Source organism: Brachypodium distachyon, chromosome 3 (assembly GCF_000005505.3).
Source record: "Brachypodium distachyon strain Bd21 chromosome 3, Brachypodium_distachyon_v3.0, whole genome shotgun sequence".
NCBI lineage: Eukaryota > Viridiplantae > Streptophyta > Magnoliopsida > Poales > Poaceae > Brachypodium > Brachypodium distachyon.
In genome coordinates this window covers 19140418-19167170 of record NC_016133.3, presented here as the reverse complement: position 1 = coordinate 19167170, position 26753 = coordinate 19140418, and the positions used below count along the sequence as shown (strand labels likewise).

The following is a 26753-nucleotide window of genomic DNA, read 5'->3' as shown; positions in this document are numbered from 1 at the left end:
AGCGACATGTGGTTTTTCCTCCAATGGAATTGATCGGCGGAAGGGGGCAGAAGCGCTTCCCAACACACATATTCAAATGCACAAAACATTGCTATAGTACGTGCTACAATGCATTCCGCCAATGCCATTGGCAGAAAGGCCACGTGTTGCTTTGTGTGCTTTCCGCCAGGCTAGTTTTGTCAATAGGCTTTGAAGGGGTCATTTTTTACAAAAGCGTGAGACGGGGGGCACTGCCGGCCTCTCTTTCAATGTGAAAAACCACATTTGTATTTTCTTTTTTTTCCACTCCTAATTCCCACAATACTTTTTTTGGGATTAGCTTTCTGACTAATCTAGTTAGTGTCATGACCTGATACATGTGGATAGCAACCATGAATTTGAGATTTCTACAATTTATTTTTATAATAGTGTAAAAGCCAAAATCCAAAAAAATCTAGTGAGTGTCATCATATGATGATGATGCACGTGATCTTGGGATGGAGCGAGATTATTTTCGGAGTACGGCCTATCTTTTTCACATTGCTTGGTCGACTGGTCTTTAAAAAAAATGAGTAAAGTTCATTTTAAATCTTAAACTTGTAGGCCGAGTATAAAATAAACCCCGACTTCTCAATCCCTGAAATCAGCACCCTATCCTTATTAATCCCGTTCGATCTTGATGTTCGGGATCCAAATCCTTGTTTGGGAGAGCGGGATTGCTGACAAGATAGACAAATCTCGGGATTTTTATTAAAAATTAGATGCATTCATTTTCTTCAACGCCACGCACAAGCAGGTGTCCATGCAACCATGCGCATGCAAGCGACCGAGTATTTGTGTCATTTCGCACGAGCTCAAAAAATAAAAAAAATAGAGTTAGAAATAGGTGTCCAAGTAAAACAAGACAAATGATCAAAGGCAGATTATTTTAAGACATATATTTAGTTTGCCAAGTAACATGAGATATATGATCAAATACCCTGCATATGCAAATTGTAAATAATATTACTCCCTCCGTCCAACAAAGGATGTCTTAACTTTGACTAAATTTGAATGCATCTATATATTAAGTCATGTTTAGATACATCCAAATTTTGACAAACTTGAGATATCTTTTGTTGGACCGAGGGAGCATATAACTTAGTCTAAATATAGGTGGCGGATATGGGTTGCAAGAAGTTGAACTGAATTAGTCTACAAAGCCCAAATTTTAACAACTATATCAGCAGTTCCGTTCTTCCAAACGGTGTTTGATTCCCAAAGATTGAAAATAGACAGAATTAACAAGTACAGAGCGCTGATTTAAGGGATTAGAAAGTTAGTGTTCGTTTCAGACCTGGTCAACTAAGTCGAGGTTTAATATGGACTTTGAAAGACGCGAAGGCCTTCTTCACCCCCGTGCCTAATCACGAGCCCGGGAAGGGCGAAAGTTTTACCGTCCAGGCTCCCGCCGCCCCTCCCCCTCGCAACCGCAACCAGACGAACCTTCTCCGACTCGACTCCGGCAGCGCGGCCCCCGTTCCAATCTCTTCTTCGATCCAAATTCAAATTCCGATTGCCATCCACGATCGGAACTTCTCGCCTGTATACCCACCCAGCACTTCCGCCGCGCCGCAATTCCCCTCCTGCTCTCCATCAGCGTCTCCAGTTCCGCTGGCGATTACTTCCGTTGATTTCAGGTATGGATCTGGTTCGTCTCCTTGGATTGGTTCCAGTCATATGATATACATTTTTTTTATCTGCATCATGTTTTTTCTAAGGTTTAGAATAGATGAAGTCATCTGGGAAACTGAAGTTCAGAGTGAGGCAGTGTTGCATGAGCAAAACAAGAACTCTGAATCATCATGCATTCAAGTTACTAGTCAATTAGAGACACTTGTGCCCGTCAAATCAAATTAGAACCTCCCCAGAAGCATTATTGGGACTGTAACATAATTTTGCACTCCTCGCCTCCTCGGCCCTTGCAAGTTTAAGCTGGAAGCATAACTTAACTTTGCACATCCTGAACTCACACTTCGCTTTTCCTACAATCCTACCGCGTTTGTCTGTTAATTTAGTCAATTTCTATAACAATTTATGCCAGTCAGTGTAGCCGTGTTCAACCCTCTTTGCGGGACTCCAAACTGTTTAAAAAGTGGTGATTTTCAGGGGTAACCATGCTCACAAAGGTGGTTGTACTCTATCATAAGTGCCGATTGTTCAGATAGCAGATGGCATGATTAATTCTAGACGGGAGGGTAAAGAATTCCTGTTTCTGTAGAATTAGATATCGTGAACCAGAGGTCTGAACACACTAAATGTTAACGTAATCATAATAGGAACGTTGGAACTCACATTAGGATCCCAACTCCTAATTGTCTGTATACTGCATCCTATAAGCATCGACAAACCACAACGTGCACAAGCTATCAACCAAATCACCTCTTATATGCTAACCAACAGATCCTCCTTTTCGAAAAGGAGTACCGCGGAATAGACGACTAAGTACCTCCCCAACCCCACGAAACCCTAGCCCACCGCCACCCTACGCCTCCCTCGCCGCCGCCGGCACGCGCGCGGGCACGTGGCGTCGGCGGCGGCGGGGCTATGCTCCTTCATTGGCTCGGATCCTCTGCATCGGCGGCGCAGGCGTCCCTTCCATGGCGGCGCGCGCGTCCTGGCGCCTGGCGACGGCGGGCTCGCCGGCGGCCGGGGACCTGTCCGCCTACCCTGGTGGCCGCGCGCTCCATGGCGCGTTCACCTTTGTGGTGGCGCCCCCCATGGTGGCGGCTCTGTCCCTGGTGGCGCCGCGCCCCATGGCTGCCAGGCGGCCTCGCTTGTGGCGGCCCTTCTCCTGGTGGCAGGCGTCTGACCTACTTCTCCTCGCCGGATCTTGCAGCTCGTGTTTGGCGGCTCCGGAGACAGGGTGTCGTGGTGTTTGTACCGGGGGAAACCCTTGGTCGGCGAGTCTGGCCACGACGACGGTGATGTTCCTGGGCGTCTCATTCCTTCCCTAAGGCGTTGTCGAGGTACTACCACTTCACCTCTGATCTAGATTCCCGGGTGAAAACCTGAAGTCTTCGGACTGGGCGGCGGCGGCGCTGACGGCGTCGTTCTCCCCTTTGGGGGTGCCGTCGGGGGAATGCCAGATTAGCGGGCGAGGGGTGTTGGTCGGAGGACGGCTGTTGGTCGCCTGTTGGTTGGTGGCTCTGTCTTGTGTCGTTGATGCCAGGCCTTACATGTTGGAATGCTTCGATCCTTGTCTTGAAGATGGGTTGGTGGAAGACGGTGGCGGCTATATTCTGGAGCGTGAGCAGACGGCACACGCAGCGGATTTGCTAGACCAGTTGTGCTTTCGTGGCCTTTGGATTTCGATGTTAGGCGATGGTATGCGGTCAGGGCATGCAGCCCCGATAATGACCACCCCTTCATCAGGCTTGTAGGTATAGTTTGATGGCTTTGGCTTGTTTGATCAATGTATTCTTTTTATGTCAGGCTTGCTAATAAATTAATAAAATATGGCTGTGTGCATCATTTTGATGCAGAGGCCGGGGTTTCATCCTTCTTTTCGAAAAAAATATGCTAACCAACAAACTGGTCATTTGACATGTACAAGTGCCAACTAAATATTTCGTATGAAGTCTTGGTTATACACAACAAGGAATTCCCTAATTAGTATTTTGAGTATGTGATTTTTTTAAGAAGTGAGTATGTGATTATCCTCATATGACAAACCATATATTAATGTAATAAATACTGATCAGTGTACTTTGCTTCTGCTAGATATCTGTGAGGCAAGCTGAGGCATGGAAGCAAATGTCGTGAACAAGAACGGATGTTCTGAAGAGGGGCAACTGCAACTGCCCTTGGCCTTGTTTGCTGTGGAACGCAACAGCAAGAAACGACTCCTATTCGATGTTTCAAGCAGAAAGGTCCGTGGAATAAGCAGTGTGCTATTTCCAGATGCTTTCTGTGAGTCCCAAAATGGTGGATGGCTCCTCATGGTCCAACACAAACCATTCAAACTTGAAGAGCAGATTGTCTTCCTTGTTCACCCAAGCACTGGCCGGCGGATTGATCTGCCACTACTTCGTGATGCCAGCCAGGGGTGTTTTGTTGCCTACATTGATTCTCGTGGAAATCCTCTAGTTGTTGCGTGCATCGAGATCATGACTGTTTTTCCAACTGTGCACATAACCTGTCCTGGAGATGTGTACTGGTGCGTATACAAACATATTGATAATCCGTTCATGCCAGAAGCAATGTGCAGATGTGGCAGGAGCACTCCGATGTGCAGATGCACCAAGAGCACTTATATTATTGATGTGGCTTTGATCGGAACACAGGCTGTCTGCGTTGAATCTCATGGGCAAATCCTGATCTTTGACGTCACTGAAATGACTTGGAGAACGGTGTCTTGTCCAGAGTGGACTATTGGAGATGCTCCTTACCTCGTGGCGTCCAACACGGAAGTTGTGCTCATATCATGGGATCGTGGGGCGGAGGTGAGGGCTTTCAAGTTCTTCAAGCTGGATGTAAAAGCATTGGAGTGGTCATCGCTGGATGATGGGGAGCTGGATAACACCAGCTGGTTTCTTTGGAAGGGACAGTCCTTCCGTGTGAGTGAGGAAGGCAAGAGGAAAGTTTACACATTCGGTCCTGATCAATGCAAGCCACCAATGACGTCTGTCACAGACAGCTCAACTACAATGAATTGGATCACCTATTCCACTGGTGGATCAAAATTGAAGTCCATTACAAATATCTATGTATATGATTTAGTTGATGGGACTGTTGAGATGGTTATACCAGCATCTATCGTTACGGAAGTACGGGGTTGGGTTCAGTCTAGTACATTCGCTACTCCAGCTATACTGAACATTTATGTTTATCCTTCCTTGTCTTGAATATTTACTGTTTCCCTAGGCTGATGAATGTATCCAGATAATCTTGTTTATCATGTAAGCATTGTAATGTCCTGAACTGCTCTGTCCTCCAGAGCCCTGTAATTCTCAGCCCTGTTATAATGCCTGTAATTCTCAGCCCTGTTATAATGCATGTCTATGGGTAGTTTCTGTAAGAAAAACATAGACATCATGTATAGTCAAGCTCAAGGAACGATGACCAGAGGCACATTTTTACTATGGATATTGCTCTTGCTGTTGTAAACTTGATGTTATAAGCAGATTATAGCAGGCGTAGTCACCTTCATGCATGTGCCCATAGGTCTATAAAAAACTAGTCTCAAGTTTTGACAAATTCCATATATACAGTCATACAGTTATGAACGAACTGCGAACCTGCAAAGTTTGGGCAAAACCCATTTGTGTATGTATAATACAAATGACCAAGACACTAGGTTAGAGGCTCCTAGTCCTCGGTGAAGAGAAGAGTGTGACCCCGTCCCCCACGTCGCTCCCAAGGGGCGACTCGAGCGGAACCCTAGTTCCAGCCGCCGCCGCCGCCCCTACCCTCTCCTCCTCCCCTCGCTACCACCGGTGAGCGCTGCTGGGCAAAGCCCTGGTAGCGTCGATGGCGGCGGGGCCTTCTTTGGCCGTGGCGCCTGGTCCCACGGGACGGCGCGTGCTGTGGCGGCGGCGCGGGTGCGGGGCGCGCGGAGGGGTCTGGTGGCTGCTTGCGGCGTGGATCCGGCGGCTGTGGGCTGAGCGGCGTGCCCCGGCGGCGGCGGGCTGGGCTCAGCGTCACGGGGTTGGCGGCGTGCACGTGGTGCGGCCAGATCTGCGCGGGCGGCTCGTCTGCTCGAGGAGCTTCGGCGGGTGTGGAGCACTGGGCAGCGGCCCCGGTTGATGGTGGACGAGCTGGTCCCCTGGTCCTGGCCCGCGGGGTCGGGCTTCGCCGGCTTGGGTGCGGTGGTGTTCGGCCACTGGGGCATGCCTGTCTTGCGGGCTGCCTTGGTGAAGGTGTGGGGGGCCAGGCAAAAGCCTCGACCGGTGCTGGCCGGTTCGGACGACGGCGACGCCCTTGGGCGCCGTTAACCTTCTTGGAGGCGTCGTAAAGGTTCTCCACTCCTCCCTCATGTGTTTTGCGGGTGAAAGCTTTAGGTCTGTTTCAGATCGGGCGGCAACGACGCTGCGGTGTCATGTGCTTCTTGGAGGCGTCGTCTTGCGAAGCCATGGGGATTGCCGGCGGGTTGTGGTTGTTCGTGGGCACCTGGCTGCGTGGAGTTCGTTGGCGTCTCTTGTGGCAACGACGACGGTCGAGTGGAGTTTGGGCTGCGGCGGTGGTTCTTAGTAGTCGGTCCTTCCGGCGTGTTCGATGGCTCTCCAAGGTTTGTTTTGCTACGTCACTAAGAAGTCGGAGTCGGCAGCTCAGAGAAGTGACGTGTGATGACGATGACATGGTGATGGGTGGTCCGATCTGCAGGGTTTCTATTCGGCGCAAGCCTCGCATATTGTCCATTCGAAGCTCGACTTCCGAATCGGCGCCACTTAGTCGCTGGCATGAGTGGCCGATTGTTTGGCATGGGCCGACGCGAGCTTGCGTGCCTGCTGAGGCAGTGTCGCTGTTCTTGGGCGTTGGTGGGGGAAGTCGGAGTCGCCAGCTCAGGAGGAGTGCTTGTGTGATGACGACGACTTCTGCGAGCAACCTCGACGGCTATCTTCTCGGCTGCGTGCGTTGAGTGAGTGTGGGTGGCCAAGTCGGCCGGTGTGGTCCTTGGTGCAGTCATGGGTCATGTTACATGATGGTGGCTTGGACGTTTGTTACGGTTTTTGTTCGGTTTTTCGTTAATTAACTGGGCAAATCTATTCTTCTTAATTAATGGAACGAGTCCTTCGGCTCCGGTTCGAAAAAAAAGGTTAGATGCTCCTTACTTTCTCCACTCTAAAAAGTTCTATAAGAATAAAGGTAAAATCATTGAAGAAGCAAGAGAAATCTCAAAATTCAGCACTCGCAAGGTCTCTCTAAAACCAACTTAATGCTACAGCCAGAAGTGCAGAACACACCATTTGTATTAGTAGATTGGAGGAAATTACACCGCAGGTACATGAACTTGGCAGCGATGTTTAGTTTCATCCATTAACTTGAAAACTGTTCAAATGACTCACTAAACTTGACAGTTTTGTTCATTTTAGTCCAAATGGCCAAAATCAGGTGAAATTCGGCCATGCTGGCATGTGTCGTGGACCTGGCCGGCGTGTGAGGTTTTTTTTCCACAATTTTCTGGTTATGGACCATTTCTGTTTAACCCCCTCGAATCTCGAGAATGGGGAGACGATGCCCTCGCCGATGAATCCACTTCGGGCCGGCATACGCCGCGTCCACACGAATGGTTTCGTCGATGCATTCGTCGCGGCTACTTGAACAGCCAGATCCACGTCAAATGCCATCATAACCGAATTTCGCCCGAATCTGGCCATTTGGACTAAAATGAGCAAAGCTGTCAAGTTTAGTGAGTCATTTGAGGAGTTTTCAAGTTAATTGATGAAACTGAACATCGCTGCCAAGTTCATGGACCCGCAGTTAGGGGTGGACCCAGCCAAGTTAATTGATGAAACTGAACATTTTTAAATCCTGTTATCAAAGTAAAAAAAAAGGAACAGATAGAAATGTAGTGTATTTGCCCCACCCAATCTTAAAAATACACTGTTTTCTCACCTAATATTGGAAATCTGGGTCCGCCACTGCCTGCAGTGTAATTTCCTCAGTGGGTAGCACAAATTTTGCAACGACAGAAAAAGAAATGAGAATAGTTCATAAAATAGGAAGAAAATAGGCTGCACACTTGTGCATATAACCATTTGAATTAGTAATGGGTGAGAAACTGGCCTTACGTCTCTTAACAACGGCAGGGTAGTTTTGTATCAATTTTTTTTTTGCAACGAGGAGATTTCAGTTTTGCTGTTTTTGCTTACTTTAACTAGTAAGATGCCTGTGCATTGCCACACATAGACAAGAACATTTATATTTGTGTAACACAGCAATCTGATCCCAAAAGCCGCAATGCCGCATCCTACGTACATCCTAATTCCTAAAGCATTAAGAATTGATTTCTCAACTCGTTTCTCTTCAAACAAATGAAAGATCTTTGGACTTCAGGGACCAACATAGACATGTTTGATCGCGAAAACCCCACCAGCAAGAGTGAGATCGGGGCAAGCAGGCATAAGAGAGTATTAGAACACACATAATACAGATGAACAATTAGTGTGGAGGATACGCCGGATCAGGAAGTAGTTGTAGGCGGTGTCGAGAAAAATGCTGCGGTGGATGAAGTGGGCCCGGTCAATCTGTGATCTAGATGCCGAGACAATCGGCTCGTGGACGCACGAGTCGCCCTCCATCGCCGTTGAGGTCACCAGTTCATCCAAATCGTCATCCTCAACTAGGGTTCAGAAGGGGAGCAGAGCATCACCCAGTTAGATGGACGCATCCACAACTAAGACCTGCGACAAACAACTTAAAAAAAATCAGGACCCAAACATGCATTTTTAAAGTGTAGAAAGTAAATTGGCACCTCAAAACAGAATTTCAAAGTTTAAGAACAAAATTGGTGCCTTCTAAAATAGATTTTTAAAGTTTGGGAACTAAATTGGACCTTTAAAATAGAATTTCAAAGTTTAGAGACTAAATCGAGACCTTTAGAATACCAAATCCTCCCTAAACTGGAATCAACTCAGAGTTATGCACATGAAGAATTCCATAAGACTCGCGACTCTCGGCAATAAATAAATAAATAAATATCTTCTTAAACTCAATTCAAACAAAAATGAATCTCGATGGAGTCGAACCATCTGTCGCAGCGGTTAATTGCTGTGACGCTCTTTCCAGTTCAGAGCTAAAGATCCATGACTGATGTATTTTTTATTCTAGTTTAGGTAATCGTATGAAGCGTACCCTCAGGCGCAGTGCCTCCTGCCTAGACTTGTCCCGTGGGTGTAATAATTCTGCATAAGAGAGGAACTATTATTTGCCATGACCAGACAAAATATTAACATAAACAGGAGAGCAGAAAAACAAGAGCAAGAAACGAAACAGCTAAAAGTATATTCCTTCGGATGGGGGCAGGTAAATATCCTTCAACTGCCGGGGGCTGGGTGATATCCTTGAACAAATTTTTTTTCTGAAAAATCCGAAGGGCCATGGCACAAACAAATATTTCAGTAAAATAAAATGCATAGTACAAACCATCGGAAAAAAATCCTGGTATCAAAGAAATAAAAGAGAAAATAATGAACCAATAGGCCTTTCGCTCAGGGGAACTAGAAAAACCTAACCAGCCTTGCTAAGAAATCACAACACTGCGTGACAATCATGAAGACATTCTTCAGGATGACAAAAAAATTCAGCAAAATGCATGGTATCTATTCACAATCGAAGATTGTAAAAATCATAACCCAGAGCTAAACAAAAATTGAAAGCATAATAATAACCAACAAAGCCTTTCCACTTAAGGGAACAACGGGCAACTACTAAAATATTAACACTGTTCCACAAACAGCATTAGAGTGCCTCCAAAAAAAATTCATCACAAGAAGGGACAATAATAACCATTAAGGCTCTCCCACTAAAGGTAACAAAGGGCAACTACTAAAATATTGCAATACTGTTCAATGGCGAACATGAGATTGTTCAGCACAGTTCACCATGGATAGCTAAGTGTTACCCCCTCCGTTCCATAATTCTTGTCTCAAATTTGCCAAAAAATGGATGTATCTATTTCTAAAAAATATCTAGATACATGTAATATTTTGACAGAAATTATAGAATGTACTTGCAAAAATTATACATCACCGAACATGGATGCAGTCATAGAATATATCACCAGTTGTGCACAACCAAAGAACCTCCGACACATGAACCATAAAGTTTCAGCTTAACTGAATAAGGAAACACCATCATCCTCAAAACACTATATTCCAACCTTCTTCAACAGCAAATGATTTTTGTGACAATTCCAGAAACAGCAGCATAGTCAAACATACAAGGAAGATACTTTTGGAAGGACATATCATTCAAAATATGCATAGAAACCGAAATTCTGAACTGCACTTCATATGTTGGCAGAAGTTCATATGTTGGCAGAACGTTTAACAAAGTTACATATGCCATACGAAAGCTACGAACAAATAAATGATACTGGATACTGAGCTGCAAATTGTGCAGTTCACACACTTAATAAGCTACAAGTTTTGTTATTTTAGGAAGCTGTGCAAAACACAACTGCTTGATTTGTTGCCCATTTGCCAGTAACATCTGTTCATAGGGGGAGTTGGGATGTGGTTTTCAGTAAAAGTGGCATTTCAGCTAATTGGTTCTATCTTTTAGTGACGAAAAAGGTAAGTAAATCAATAGCAGCAATTAGATGTACCTTTGCTTTGACGCTGAGATCTTTGCTACATAGTTATTGTAGTGTGCTTTCAACGATAGGAATCATGGACAGCGTGCAGCGGAACCAACCAAAAAACAAGCAGAGACAGGCACCAAGGCAGGGTGGAGAACCCGGGGCAAAATAGAACAAGATAGTTCCCCGTGCGATCTCCACCCCACGAGCACAACAAAATATACTTTTATTGCCTCGTGGCCTGCCAAGCGAGCGCACCCGACATGGCAAAGGCCGTCCTACCCTACTAATCTAGGTACATGAAATTACCCTACTAATCTAGGTACAGGAAATTATACAATAGGCATGTGCACGCATACATGTGCATCGGCTTACCATGACAATTACCTTTACGTGGTCATACATGTGCATCAGCTTACCAAAACAATTACCTTTACGTGGTATTTGAAGATAGACAAGCAAACAGGAACGAGGAACATCTCAGTCATCAGCTAACAAAAAGCATCAACTGCTGACCAGCTTCCCCCTGCTCTGTGTGGACATAAACTTGGGCCTCCAGAATGGCAGATCTGCCGTGCTTCGACCAGTGTACAGCTGCCGAGGAAGAATCAGCGGCAGCATACAAAGATGACCCATCCCTTCGATGGCCGAACCGGTGGAGATAGCACAGCACAAACGGCATTATCTGACGAAGCAATCGGTAAGCATCTTCAAACGCCTCACGCATATACGGCATGTCTGACGAAGCAATCGATTAGGCCATCAGGGTGTAGACAAGAGGCGAATTATCCCACCTTTCCTGACAAAAGATGATCCTGTAGCAGATCTGATAAAGTTAGATATATAAAACTAGACTCGCGAGATATCCGATTAGATCTAACAAAAGGAGGGGTGATACTCATAATTTCCTAACCAGATGTACTCCCTCCGTCCCGAAACAAGTGATGTGTCACTTATTTGGGACGGAGGGAGTACCATCTAACAAAATACGTATTAGTCGTAGTTTTGGACACAAGATCCCTGACACAGCAACAAGACTCGACATCAAAACTCTGCAAGATATGTTCTATACATCTGACAACGCACCAAAAATCAATAGAACTGGATCTAGGTTATATAAGAAAAGAAATCCGTGATCTTTCAAATAGGTGATCAACATATGTTGGTCTGGATCTAGGTTATGCGACGCGAAAAAAAACCGTGCTTCGTCCTAGAAAATCACGACCTAACAAAGATAAAAACAAGATCGAGATTCAGAATAAGAAGAACAACAACCTTCAATTCTAAGACCTTAAAATCACGACCTAACAGGGCGGGGGGGGGGGGGGGGGGGGCAGATATATACGGCAGCGTGGCGTGGTTGCCCAGATTTCTTCCCGGGTCGGGTTCGGGTGGTGGACGGCTGGAACGCGTACCGTGTAGCAGTACCTCTCTGGCGTCAAGCCAAACACCGTTGTCGGTGAAGGAGAACCTTTGCGTGACTCGCACCAAGTTGCCGGATGGTGCGATTTGCAGCTGTATCATACATGGTTTGATCACGATTACCCAGAATGAAATTACTTGTTAGTGTTTGCTTGAGATCACGAAGTGGAATGTAACTGAATGGTTTCAAAAGCTGAGATGATTCTTGTGTTTGGTCATGGAGAAGTGGAATGGAACCATATGGTTTCTCAAAAAAGAATATTCCCTTAATATGACTAACCATCGCATTTCTCAAAAATGTATGAATGAGTTGGTTCCAAGTGGAACCAATGATTTAAGTGTTTGGTTCTTAAGATATAAAAAATTAGAACCGTTACATTACATTCATTCCTATAAGAATAGAACCGTTCCGTTCCATTCCACCTTGCTCTAGAACCAAACACTGCCTAACTGACTCAAGTTTTTTTTTGAAAGTACTCAAATTTGCTCAAATATGAATGTTTTTACATAAAAAAACGTTTAGACACATCAAAAAAAAACATAGTGAAATCATATCACTTTTCATGTTAGTTCAGCTGGCTACTTGGGGATTTATGATTTTTCATTGGTGCGCATACTTGTTGGACTACAAACAATGACGCTAATACATTTTGGAGTTTAAGTTTAATCATCAACTGGATCAATAATATGTAGACTATGTGTTATAGATTTTATACCATTGGAAACTCCATTTGAATACAAATCCCATGATAATTCTTGTAAACGATTAAGTAACTCACATATCATTGGTCTAATTATTGGACAAAGTTAAACATTGTAATGCACGGACATCATTTTTGTGAACAAAAGTGAGTACAATGCAACATACAATATAAAATTCATCAGTGTTATGAACGCGACAAGCAAGAACGAGGAACGAAGAAGAACGCGACGAGCAAGAACGAAGAAGAAATCACAGCACAATGACACACGGATTTAACATGAAAAACCCTCTCAAACAACGAGAGGAAAAAACCACGGTTGCCAGCCAGTGAAATTTCACTATATGGAGAGTGTATACAATGCCAGGGATGTTTCACGATCAACTCATCCCGAAACGGCTGCTTACAAGGGGTACATATAGTAGGAGCATTATGTCAAAACAGATCCGTCATGTTGCACCCGGAAGTTCCAGTGGTGAGGCGGAAGTTCCGCAAATTCACGAATATGCGGAAGTTCCGGTTATTCCTCGAAGAGTAACAGAGAGCAACTGGAGGTTCGTTGGGGCGGAAGTTCCGATGCCTGGAGGATTTGGATCACAACTTCAACAATCAGGTGCCCGATATGCGATACAATATGAATTCGAGTAAGTAGCAAAAGAAAGGTGGATAGGATAGTAGACCCGTGATGGATTCCTATGAAGACGACAAGATAGGGAGAGAGAGAGAGAGATTTGGCGGGAAGAAGTGGGTGAGTGGAGCCAGTGGCGGAGTTGAAATTTTCATTTAGGGTATGACAAATGTCTTTTTTGGGCTTTTTTCTCGAGTATACATATAAAATTAAATTTTAGGTTGGGGCGGGCCCCACCTGGCCACACAGCTGGCTCTGTCCCTGAGTGGCGCCATTTGTGCCCTGACTAGTTAGGTTTTAGTGGGTGCACAGAAGCACCGCTCAATCATAAATCAGTAAGGGTTCCAACAATCTTAGTAGATCCCATCAAGATTGTTTAGTCATTTGAACCCACCAAATTTTTTACTAATTCCATGCTTCGTACATCCTTGAGATAGATTTGCCAATCTAAATAATTAAACACCCTATATGTATAATAAAAAGAAAATGAAATTGAAAGGTCCAAAGTCCGAGGAAAGGCAAGACATGAGGCCCCACATGTCCAGACAAAAAGTATTATTATTTTTGTTTGTATTGTGCATTTTGCCATCGGTCCAGGTGACACATCTTGAATCCGAGCCTTGGATCTTAGGTTTGAACTCTCCTAGGCTCCTCCCCTCGAGTTTACTCTGGGGATATACATTAATACATAGTACTAGGAATTATGACAAAAGACCATTGATGATGCCCTTTAGTGGAAGAGTACAAGTGGAAAAAATCTCTAATTGCAAGGCCCATTTCTATTTATATTTTTGTTAGCAGTCCTTTTTCTCACAACTTCGTCATTTTCCTTCACCTGCGCCCTTCATTTCATTTGCTTGACTTGTCCTATGTTTCAATCGCTATAGCTCGAGTCTTCTCTGCCTTTCCACTAAAGTAGGGGCAGAAAAGAAAAGAGCAACAGATGACCATGTTCTCCCAAAAGCACAGAAATTTGAGTCGCCACCAAAGACCAAAGGCTTTGAACACCTTGGCAGCCGATCTTCGAGTTAGGTGAGATCGAATAATCAACGAAAGAGCGTTGGCTAGGAGCTAGGCTACACCCTGAAATCTGCAGGTCATCAAACCAACACCGTGCAGCTTGATGGAGAAGGATTCTCAACATGCAACAAAACGGCATAGACAAAAAAAAAACTCGGATGTCAAATAAAGGAAAAAAACACTCGTGAAACTAGTCAAGCTTGATCTGCAAGGAATCAAACTCACCAGCTGTGCGACATTGCTGGAGAAAACTAACACCGCAACAAGGTGGAGTACCTTTACTACTCAATATAGCGTCAATTCCTCCAGCAATCCGACGCTATGGAACACCAAAAGTTTAAAACAGGTTGAGACCAACTCCCAAATTCCCAATGTTCAGGTGGCCAGCAGGCCACATGGACCGGTGGGTCTGGGCGGAAGAGACGGAGTGGCTAGGTTTCTCTGGATGGCTAGGGTTTCCACAGTTCATTATACTGAATCCTGCTTTTCTTATGGGAAAAGCATTAATTAAATCTCCCAAGTTCGGAAAAGGAAGGGGGGAAAGTCATTTGTTTAAACAGAAGATACACAACAGGAAAATTTGACGGTACCACACTCAAATTATAATGCTATTTATGCTCAGAGGTTGCACCCTCCTAGCTTCAATACTCCTATGTCCTGGGGAACAACTGCAAAAGGTGTTACAGACTACTGTACAGAGACTTTGCTGCCTTGTCATCTGCAGAGAACATGTCATAAGCTTCGGATTCAGATGCTTTAGTTGAATCTTCAGTTGTTGTTAGTCGTCCAGTAAATGTATAACTTTCCTATAGCAAAACTTTCCTCCGTTTATGCCATCTACAGTGTACAGTACAAACGCTGCCGGGTCTCAGCTAGCATAGTCCATCCACCTGCCAAAACAGAACATCAACGAAGATTCAGAGTTTCCACTCTGAATTTAACACGTAGACTTAGGCTAGTGTCTGTTGTCTTTATTAATTATTAGTACTACGTAGCAGGTAACTGGTAATGTTCGTAATATAACCTAATGAACTCCCTTGTGGGTTCGTGCACTCATACATTAAAAGAAGACATATTTCCATTTCAGTACTATGGAAATGAGGTGTACCTTCCGATTCAGAAAAGAAAAGGTGCATAGAAATGATAAAATAAATACCTTCAACCAGCTAAACGCCCAGAGATTGAGATCAGCCATCATTGTCCCCAAGTACGCTTTCTTGACCGACCTCGGGATCTATATAAACCAGTTGCAACCAGATACCAGATTAGACAAGAATTTTGGCAACAAGAAGTATCTTCCCTACTACTATAGATGGAGGTTGTGAAAATAAGATCACCTTACTAACCTGCTATAACTTCTCCGATAAAAAAAGTAAAATAAATATTCAGTCCAACTTGAACTAAGAAATTTCTTCATCCAAAAGAAATCGGAGCAGATTGGTGCATTCGGTTCTATGACTTGAAAAAAGAGAGACTGGATTCATCATCAGCTAGAAGGGATGATGTTCCAGGTTTAAAGTTTAAACTTTAAAGTATAAGTTAACATTATATCTGATCTTTAATGAAACTATATTAATATATAGCAAAGATAATACCGTATATAAACAAGTTTATATTTTGAGATCAAATAGAGTTAAAGCCTTAGGTTTTAGATTTTCCAGAGGAAACAGAGAACAGCAAAACTGTATGCATATAAAGAAAGTCTTAACCAATCCATGAAACCAAAGCATCAACCATCTGTTTACGAGCTCTGGAATTCTTGCATTCCAAAGTATGCAAGTAGTTAATTCTTCCATCTATGCTTATTTGAAGGAATCGATCAAAAGTACTTCACCAGCAGTTATTTTATAGTCATTATTTTCTTTATCTTGTTAGTTACCCACCCTGTGATGGTGGTGGAAGATTGCCAACCCTCACCAACACCCACAATCCCTGCAATGAGTACTGGAAGCATGGGATCACAATGGCAAGATATGGCAGTTGTGGGGGGGTGACATAGAGAAGGGAGTACTAGTGTAGGTGAGTACCGGCGAAGGAAAGTGGAATTTATTTAGCTTGGGCATAACCTAGAAGAGTAAGGTTCTTTGTTTGGTCCTCGTAGCCGAAGGGCGAATAGCATGATTGGAATTGCTGCACCTAGTGGTCTTTATGAGAGAGCAACTGCCATCTAAGACTAGAACGATTCTTTGCCTGCAGAGGAGAATCAATATGGCGCTCCCAACTAAGAATTTTCTAGCCAATATAAGCTAAAGCTAGTTTTTATTTGCTCTACCAAATGCCTAACCTGGCTAAGCAAGGCTTGACTTATACTTGCCTAGGCCACACCCCTAGTTGCTTTGCAGGACTATGTTGTTTGCAACAGCCGAATCAGGGCTGTACTTAAATCTGATCTACTTTCGGTTTTGAGATTTAAATGAAGAAGCATCTTTACGAAAAGTATTTGGAGCCATATGGTGTACGAGATGTTGTTTGCAACAGCCAAATCAGGGCTGTACTTAAATCTGATCTACTTTTGGTTTTGAGATTTAAATGAAGAAGTATCTTTTCGAAAAGTATTTGGAGCAATATGGTGACCGAGTCTGCATTTAGCCGATGGGAAACAATTGACCAGTTAAGCGTCCTCCATGGGGAACATAAATTTTCACATCCCTATCCTTAAATAAGGGAATTCCGAGAAGGAACAGGGAATGGGGCCCTATTGCAGTATTGACACCCATAAATTTGGACTGTATCAGTTAATACTGGGCTTTATGCATATTATAAAGTACATCAGTCTTAGGAAAAATCTCTTAACGTATTATATTCTCAGAATGATACTTCAAAGGATTATGCTTCAATTACATTACTAGAAAGCCAAGTTGCCCAATCATAACACAACACCAAAAGCGAAATATCAAATGTTACAATAATTATAGGATCCACTTAATTAAATATCAGTAGTAACTACTCCCTCCGTTCCATAATTCTTGTCTCAAATTTGCTCAAAAGTGGATGTATCTATTCTAAAAAGCGTCTAGATACATGTAATATTTCGACAAGAATTATGGAACGGAGGTAGTACCATTTTTTTTTAGATATAGGAACAATGGAACAGCAAGTATACTAGTTTTAGAAAATACAAAGTCCCAACCAAATAAATTTGGTGTGAAAACACCTTTACCTTCTGGCCACATGATCTCCTATAACTTTCTCTTCATCTTCAGTGAACTTGAACCATATGTCTTTGTTGCTAATTATATTTTGACTGTCGATCTCTGATATAAACAAGATATTAGTATCACTAGTTTTATATTGCATGTGAGTAAAATAAAAGTCTATAATACCTTGGCGCATTATTGTTGCATCATTACAATAGCCATCCAGCTTCCAGTATGCTACCCCTTTGTCTACCATGACAGGCTTGGTCGAAAGGACAACTCCAACCTCCTCATCTAATGCTGCCAAAATTGAGAAGAAAAATAAGAAAAATAGTATAGTACAGCTAGCTCATGTCTTATTTTTTAAAACGAAGCTCAATGTCTTTATACATTATTACATCAGATAAAAAATAAAATATCTAAGAGGGACTGTCTATCTTTCTTAAAGAAGAAAGCACCCAAATTTGAGTCTACCCGCACCTTCCACCAACAAACTAGGTTCAGGTACTACACAATTAGATAAATAAACAATGTTGCAGACGATAACTTCACACACTGCTAAAGAGGCAATATCTGTTATGTCCGAAAGACCAAGACCAAGCATTTTTACTTAATTTGTCAGAACAAATATAAAGTCATGGTAACATATTTGATATTTCTTTATTTGCTTGACACAGAAAGGACAACGAAGGCCCATTTGACAGATATATAGGATCAAGGAACACAAATGGACAATTTTTTTTATCAAGGTACATAGTATCGCCGTATGTTTCCTGGTCCTTACTGATATATACATCTAGAGTATCTGTCTCGTGGTAACGCATCTCAGTGTCCATGTCACTGGTACAAATGAACAGAGAACATCTGCTAAATGCAAATTAGGGCTGAAGCTTGAAAATGTGCATAAAACAAAACCAAATATAATGTGAAAAATATATATTCAAATAATTGTGTAAAACTCTAAAAGGTCAGACGTATGAAGGTCTGAGAAAAATACAGAAAGCTGAAGCAAATTTTAATGCAGAGATGTAGATATATAAGTCGTAACGTTCAGACCATTTGTGGCTGTCTGCTTGACTTCCTTTGCCTCCTTTATTTCAGATTCAACATTGCTAGGAGTGTCCGCTCCCTCGCTCAAAAGTGGATCTTTAGCCATGTCACTCTGTCTTTCTTTTAACTCCTTTTCCTACGAAACCAGAGAAAGTGTTGTTGATTGCTATAAAATTAAGTGACTTGACAAAAAGACTTGCACAGGTTAATACCTTTTCATTTGCAGCACGGATTTTTTCCCTGGCAGCATTCTTTCGTTCAGCTGCCTTCTCGTTTTGTTCATCAGTCCAGGTCCTGAATTTGCTGAATAAATTTACAAGATAATTAGAATATAAAGAGTTAGTAGTGGAGTGAAAGGTTCCAGCAAATAAGATAGGCAGTACTCACACTGAAGATAGAGTCGCATCACACAGAAAATTCAGCACATATAGCTTACAGGACGGGCTTAAATTTTTGTACCCCACTAGTCCCAGCTTTAAAGAGTCAAGAGGGAATTCCTTTGAGACAGAGTCTGACTCGGTGATATATTTGCCAATGTCTATTATCCATCCATCCCCATCTCTTGAATAATTCAAAGGCCTAGGGAAAAAAATCCATTTAGTCATCCATAGTTAAATGTGAACAAAGCTATGAACAGCATTTTGGAATGTATTTACTTCTCCCCTCTGTCTTCTTTAATGATAGAGAACAGGTTTATATGCAACTCCGCAATAAGTGAAGCTACAACTCGAAGTTCACGACCTCCAGTTATGTCTTGAAGAATTCTCTCAGGTTGTCCTTTCCTTATTTGAAAAAACTGCATACAAAACATTTGTGATGTTAATGCTATGCCATTTACAATACTTGAAAACTAATCTCTAAATGCAAGCGGACTTACAAGAACAGATTACCATGTTAAACCATGGACACAAAAACTTTTGAGACCAACTTTACAAAAAATATCCTTCCCAAACAAAAATAATTTATTTGATAATGATAAGGAAAATGTCAAACTGACACCCCTGAGGTTTGAAGCCATGAGCCCGTGACAACACAACCACCTGAGGTTTCAAACAAGGTAGGCAGCCCCTTAACCTTTGCACAACCATTCAAATGACCCTTCATGTCGGTTTAGGGTGATGTCACTGATGTGGAACCTATGTTGGCAACCGATCCATGTCTCAAACAAGGTAGGCAGCCCCTTAACCTTTGCACAACCATTCAAATGACCCTTCATGTCGGTCTAGGGTGATGTCACTGATGTGGAACCTATGTTGGCAACCGATCCATGTCAACTATGTATGCAATAGTACCCTCCAATCCAACCGTGGGGGGTTATTTGAATGGTTCTGTGATGGTTAAGGGGCTTGGAACCGGTTTAAACATTATGGTCTTATGACGCACGACATTGGAAGTTTGGTGCTTGCTCAAGATGGCATGAAGTGCTTGAACCAGACAATGATTTACATTGTGTGGTGTGGCTATTTATTCTATCGGGACAACAACTGATTGCTTATATCTAAAAACTGAAGAGGCATTGTAAAAAAAATGTAATACATCAAATAACATACAATTCTTGCATGATTGTAATGCAAAAGAGAGTATAACCTTATATTATAAAAGAATTGTCAAATTTTGATTTGTCATTGCATATCTAGTTGTTATAAATTATTTTTTAACATGTTCTAGCAACTTCTCAACCATCCAAAGTTTCTAACATTTTTGCTATAATTGTTTCAAAATGTGTGAAGCAAGATATGAGGTCATAACTACCATGTAGCGGTTGCTGAAACTTCCCACACAATTGCATTGAGTAAGCAGTCAGCTACATGTAATGAATATTTTGGTTTTGTTAATGACATCAGGGAGTAAGAAAAAACAGTCAGCTGCATGTAGTGATACTTAATTTTTGGTTTCCAGTGACTGAAATAGACCATTAACTGCATATGATAGCCTTTTAATTTTCTTTGGCATAAGCCAGGACAAGAGCTCTGCCATTCAGTACAAGTAGAGACGAGGTTGCCCAAATTGAAGGATTCCAGCCTTCTTCTAGTGTGAATTATTTCTTTAAGATGGTAAATTAACGCGAGCAAGGGCCAAGTGAGGAAAATCAAATGCCAAGACCAAACACTCGAGATGGCCAAAAAGGGTGCATGACTAACTACTGTTTACTATTTTTGTTTTTAATTAAAATTGTGCACTTGCCTTTCAGAATCAAATACAGTGACAATAAAATAGATGTTTCTATGACTTAGGAACTGCTTTAGTAGACATTGCTATAAGAACAATTAAAATTATAATCGGAAGTCTGCAACATCCTTGTCTATTGGTTTGTAAAACATGTATACACGAGAACATTTATGAAGAGAGTTATATCTATCTCCGTAGAATTTAAGAAAAAGAATACACCAAATTTCTATGGGTCTTATGAATGGTAATTGTTCTTGAAGAAAAGTGCAAACAAGAAACTAAGAAATTAATAGTTGAAGGATTGACCCCAATTTTAAAAATACACATGGATAGCAGCCAAATAAGAAGTAACATATGATAGTAATGCAACTTTTTAGCTAACAAATAAGATGCATTTGATTATGCTATGAACTATCATACAAATTATCGGCCGTTGACAGAGAGGACTTCGTGGATTGGTGGCATTTGGCCATCCAGTCCATCCCTCCTGCCTTCCGGAAGGGCACCTCGTCGCTCTGGCAACCTTCAACAACACACAGCCTGACATTGCGAGCTTCCTCCCCTGATCCAGGATGAGGCCCGGATGCGAGTGAGAGCAGGGCAGGGGGGCTAGGGGCACTACTCTATATGGTGCTTAACACTTTGGTGTATAGTGTTGTAAATCTTGGGGTGTTTGCCCTCTCTCAGGCCTGTACATAACTCTTCTTCTACCAGATGACAGTACATAATTGAACAATGATAGGTTAGCTTGTTACAGACGACATAAACTCAATTAATTTTAACAAATCCACAGAATTCGTAACTGATAATAATTATACTTAAATACAAATAGGTGAGTGAAGATAAATGCATGAACACACTTAACACAGATTTTCCAAGAGTTCAAGTGTTCAACTATGTGAATAGGTTTCTTTCATCTATGTGCAACACACACAAAAAAGAATAGGTTTCTTTCACGTAAGCGCAAAAAAAAGAGAGAGAATAGGTTTCTTTCACCTAGAAACATTATTTTTATTTTGTGCCGTGCACGATATCTCACTCATAGGATAGGTGAGTGCATGTATAGATTCACATATTTCTCTCCCATATTCAGTATGATGACATGACAGGGCGCTGGTAAAATCACCGGACATCTAAATGCGAATCTGGTCTTTTACTGTACTGCGAATGTTCGCAAGATGTCCTTAATGTATCACGACTAAACTCAACTAATGTTTACCATATTCAGAGAATCCTAACTGATAACAATTATAATAAATACGAATAGGTGAGTGAAGATAAATCATAAATGTATGAACACACTTAACACAGATTTTCCAAGAGTTCAAGTGTTCAACTATGCGAATAGGTTCCGTTCCTCTCCCATATTCTGTACGATGACATGACATGGCGCTGGTAAAATCACCGGACATCAAATGCAAATCTGGTCTTCTACTGTTATTGCGAATTTTAGCAAGATGTTCTTATAAAAAGACATGCATAACTGTATTATTGGTTTCCCATAAATACCTCAGCAAAAGAGCGGCAGAACTCATAAAATTGAATTGCAGGCCCAACATCTTCAGCCTCCAGCTCTACACCTGCAATGTTAGTGACAGGGGTGCCCCTGGGTAGCGCTATTGCATTCTCAGGAGCAACTAGGCTCCCAGTTCCCAGCAGGGACTTCTTATCAGCGGGACATTTATTTACTTTGCAGTTAACCTTCAGGTTCTTTTTTGCAGGAACAGAAGGAACTGCATTGAGATCATCTGCTCCAGCTTGCACTTCATTAGCACCATTCTCTGTCCCCAGGGTTATACTTGGCTTGCCCTGCTTGTTCATAACAAAGGGAGTCAGAGAAGCTGATCAGCCAGAACGAACAATTGCTTAATACAGAGGTGGACTTCTTTCCATGAACTATACACATTGATAGACTTGAGAAACAAACTAGTACAATCAGGGTATCATTCACCTTTAAAGGGTTTACCAACTTCTGCGCAGCAGCCACCATGTCTGCCCCCTTGTTTAGCAAATCATGGACGGAGGAACACCCCGACGCCTTGGCGGCAGGGGCCAGTATCCCTGTCGGTGTTTCCCCATTCTTCTTTCTACCAAACAAAACCATAGTGTGAAATCTAACTGAAGAATTCCATATTAATCCCCCATGAAAAGAGGCCAGATCACCACCCTGCATCAGCTCACCTGCACATGCTGCAGTTGCAATCTCCCCTGCACTTGGGGCAGGTCCAGTTAGCCTTCTGCGCCACCACCTCAGCGACCTCGCCATACCTAAACAAACCATCAACAAACAGTCTCAGATGATCAGTTTGCTCGACCACAGAGATGATGATTGCAACAACGGAGAACAATTCTTGTACTACCTATTACGCAGGCAACTCCGGCAGTATCTGAGCGAGCACAGCCCATAGTTCTTCACCGCCGTGCAAGCCGCCGCGTAGTGCGTCCTTTTCTGACGGCACTGCGAGAGCACCGGAGGAACAGATTACAGCAGATGCGAAATGGGAGGATAGCCGGAGAGAAGATGGGCGACGGAGGTGGGAGCTCGCTCACCTGGTGGCATGTCTTCCCCTCTCCCGTAGCTTCCTGGATCTGCGGCAGGGCCCCGGCGGCGCCGTTGCTCTCCGTCGCAACTCTCTCCAGGCCGCGGGCTTCGTCCCGCTCCTGGGCGACGCCGGCGCCGTCCCTCTCAGGGTCAGCGCCGCTGTTCCCCTGGGAGCGAGGCACCGCGCTTTCCATCGACGAATTTGCAGAAATTCGGTGGACTCTCTCCAGCGAACTGAAATCGGGGGCGAGGCAGAGAGGCTGGCTCGACGATGAAATGGGCATATATGCGAAATCTTGTGTTGCCGAAGCACCTTCCGTTTCTGATTTCACGCGTTCTCGGCAGTGAGGCTGGAAGGCGTTAATTACCTGATAAATTTGGAATCAAGCTGGTGAATGTGATCGTTGGCTGGCGCCGCGCTACTAGTAACGGAAGAAGAGAAGACTCGGGTCGATTGCCCTGGACTTTTTGAAAACCTCGATTCTCGAGTGACGTTGCGCTGTATCTGCTCTGGGCTTTGGCTCCAAATCTTCCCCCGGCCTCGCCGTTTCTGTGTTCGCTTCGGTTCTGTCGGAGTTTTAAGCAGACCGGGGAAATGACGAGCGGCGCTGCTAGTATTGTTTGCGTTTTTTTATTAAATAAATAATTTTATTTTAGACTACTGTCTGACTTTATTCGATAATAAAAACTGGTGAGCAACAAGAACCTGTTATCGAACTAAATTACTCCAAAGATTTCACTTCGTCTCTTTTTTCACATTTTGATCACCTGAAAAAATTTGATTACATGAAAAAAAATCAAGGATCACATGAACCGACTATCTCATCAAATTATAACCTACAGGAGTGAAGTGATGATTGCGCAATTGCCACGGGCACTCACGTGCTCTTGCTAGGTAGGATGTGCTTTTTCATTGTTTTTTTCCTTAACCGGCGTCCGAAAGACTTCATCTATCAATTGAGAGGAATATAATTGTCCAGTTAATTAACTGAAAACCAGACAAAAACCGTTACAATCTCCATAGCACCGTCATGGCACTAAAGACCATCCTGGCTGCCCTGGCGACCCACACTCACTCAATGCACGGAGACGAAGAGAGCTGTCGAGGTTGCAAGCAGAAGTCATCGTCATCACACAAACACTCCTCCCGAACTGGCGATTCCAACTTCACCCACCAACGCCCAAGAAATGACTCCTCCACTGCAGGCACGCAAGCTCGGGTCGGCCCATGCCAAACAGGCAACCATCCTTGCAAGCGAACAAAGCCGCCGATTCTGATGGTGAGCTTCGGAGAGGCAATATGCAAGGCCAGCGCCGAACAAGAACCTCAGAGATCGGACCACCTCATACCAAGTCATCGTCATCACGCATCACTCCTCTGAGCTGGCGACTCCGATTCCCCAACAACGAAGCAACCCCAACCTGGAAGGCTAGCGGACACGTCGGAAGGACCGACTACCAAAACCATTGCCGCAGCCTAACTTTTGCTCAACACCATCGTCGCTGCCACAAAATTCGCCAACGGAACACTCACAACGCCGGCTGGGCACCTGCCAACCACGAAGCCGTGCATGGCCAGCCCCGGGAAAGCACGAAGGGAAACACAATCTTCAAGACGACGCCCTCAGGAGGGGAAGCGACGCAAAAACGACGCCATCGTCCGACCTTGCACCGCAAGGCCTAGGCCTTGACCCGAAGATGAGACCCGAGAGCTGAGAAGGACGAAGTGCTCCATGACAGCCCCCAAGTGGAGAGCGACATCCACGGACGCCACGCCATCGGCTTTCGCCCAGAGCAAACCTTCTCCTACACGCACCCCTACGCTGCTGGCCAGGGGCGGAGAAGACCCGCAGCGCCATCGGCCTGCAAATCCACTGCCCCAAGCACCTCCAACGTGGCAACGGCGCCACCACCACACAGGAGCCACCAACCTCACCGCCAGTGAGCCGACGGGCCAGATCGGCCAACGCAGTAGGCCGCCGGCCGGCTGCCACCACACGCCATGACGACCAGGGAGCAGGACGAGGGGGCCGCCACCCCACCCCAACACGCCGGACAGAGCCGACGCCGCCGCACCAAGGAGGAAGCAGGAGCTTCACCCGGCACCGCGCCACTGTAGAGGACCACAGGAAGGACGTGGAGGACAGGCCGCCAACGCCGCCACGCTGGCCGCAAGCACCGGGGCCAAGCCTCCCCCCTCAGCGCTGCGAGCAAGAAGAGCCCAACCGCCACCGTCGTCCGCACGGACTTAGCCCGGCGGATTCATCCGGCGGCGGCGAGCAAGGGGTAGGGCGGGAGGGAGGGTAGCTGCGGCAGCGGGCCTAGGGTTCCCCCGAGCCGCCCTTAGACGACGCGGGGGTTGGGGGCCTAGTGAAATTTGAGAACCATAACCATACACAAACTCAAACATTACTAATGTCATTACTGCAAAAGATAGCCATTGATGGACACACTAGGATATGAATGAAGCCGGGACACATTTATTCCATACAACGTCGTCTCCATAACACGCAAGTAGAAGATGGAAGATGTTCTAATATCTTACACACAAGGGGTGTCCTCCTTTCATACATCTTGGATTGGGTTAATTGCTAGAGACAAAGAGAACTAACACAATTGTCAGGAAATCAACGCTCGACGACCAGATTTTATCTAGAACTCCTTTCTCGCGAGGTCTTTGTTACCTCGTCCTTGTTTGCATTGAAAAATTTAATTTCTTTGGCGTTCTCCACAACAGGATGACAACAACATGCTATACAAAGATTGCAGCATCTTAGTAATTAATGTGCATTTATTAATAAAAGATTGTGGCGATAAAATTAATTATTTTCCATCTATTGCTCGGTCCACAAGAAAACCAAAAATTAATTATTGCCTATCTATGGTTCAGTCAACTTTGTAATTTTCTCCACACGGATCTAGAAAATGTTCACCATGTTATGATCATTTGCTTTCAGTGGAAATAAAATGGACATATTGCTTTAGTTCTCAGTTGGCCTTGCATTTTTTATAATCTCTTTGGACATCTCTATTTTACAAGTTAGCTCATGAAAAAACTGCTTTTTATTGGGTGTTCATATAAGATCCAAAGTTGTTAGAGTACAAACCTAAAGAGAACGAAGTTTGAGCCCTCACATGGCTCCATGTCATGGGTCATTCCCTTGTTAGGTAAGTGCCCTCCACTCTGCAGCACGCATTTACATAACTTAGATGTGTGAGTACCAAGTGTCATCTAAAACAAAATTCCATAGCAACATCATGGACACAAGGATTTTAACGTGGAAACTCATTAAACTATGGTAGAAAAAAACTACACCCAATTTTTTTCCATTTTTGTCGATTGTGAGGTATATAAAGTTTTTTTCAGGTAGCATTAAAGACTCACATACATCAAGATTTCAATATCTTGGATAGCAACAATAAGATATGTGGCACCCCATGAGCCACTGACGGAACAATTTCACCAATGGATGATGAAAACACATCCTTGAAAGAGACAAGTGGGTGGGTCTAAGCACTTTTTTGGGGAGAAAATCATTTTAACGGATGGCAAGCTTCTTCATTCAATCTTTCTCGTCCTTTCTCTCTCTTTGTTTTTCTTCTTCCTCACTTTTATAACGGAGGCTTTCATAAAGTTTTCGAGCCCACACCTGATGCCCACAAGACGGTTAACATCCCTCTCCATTCATGTTCAATGTCCATAAATGTCTCTAGCTAATAATCTAATAGATAATAGGCTCTTGCACATGTTTGAACTACCTAAAAGGCTTCAAATTCATCACCTCATAGCCATGAGCCCATAGAAATCCCAAACTTTTCTAAG

General features: G+C 43.7%; 2 protein-coding genes across 3 annotated transcripts; one reads left to right on the top strand and one right to left on the bottom strand.

Moving 5' to 3' along the window:
* Positions 1-2420: 2420 nt before the first annotated feature.
* LOC100824206 lies at positions 2421-5106 on the top strand. Of its 2 annotated transcripts, none has more exons than XM_010236265.3 (2): positions 2421-2987; positions 3742-5106. In XM_010236265.3, the coding sequence occupies exon 2, from the start codon at positions 3765-3767 to the stop codon at positions 4863-4865; it is 1101 nt and encodes a 366-aa protein (XP_010234567.1). In that variant the 5' UTR covers positions 2421-2987; positions 3742-3764; the 3' UTR covers positions 4866-5106. The 2 variants fall into 2 exon arrangements, with proteins under 2 accessions (XP_010234567.1, XP_003573679.1); XM_003573631.4 differs by having other exon boundaries at positions 2422-3401.
* A 9372-nt stretch (positions 5107-14478) lies between these two features.
* Positions 14479-23530, bottom strand: LOC100822445. The gene is made up of 14 exons (XM_010236263.3): positions 23407-23530; positions 22939-23298; positions 22749-22846; positions 22570-22656; positions 22340-22475; positions 21898-22197; positions 18876-19015; positions 18607-18798; positions 18432-18522; positions 18226-18355; positions 17356-17469; positions 17193-17286; positions 15189-15266; positions 14479-14922 (listed from the first exon to the last, which is right to left on the bottom strand). Exons 2-13 carry the CDS (start codon positions 23212-23214, stop codon positions 15227-15229), a joined length of 1698 nt encoding a protein of 565 aa, XP_010234565.1. The 5' UTR covers positions 23215-23298; positions 23407-23530; the 3' UTR covers positions 14479-14922; positions 15189-15226.
* Between the last annotated feature and the right edge of the window lie 3223 nt (positions 23531-26753).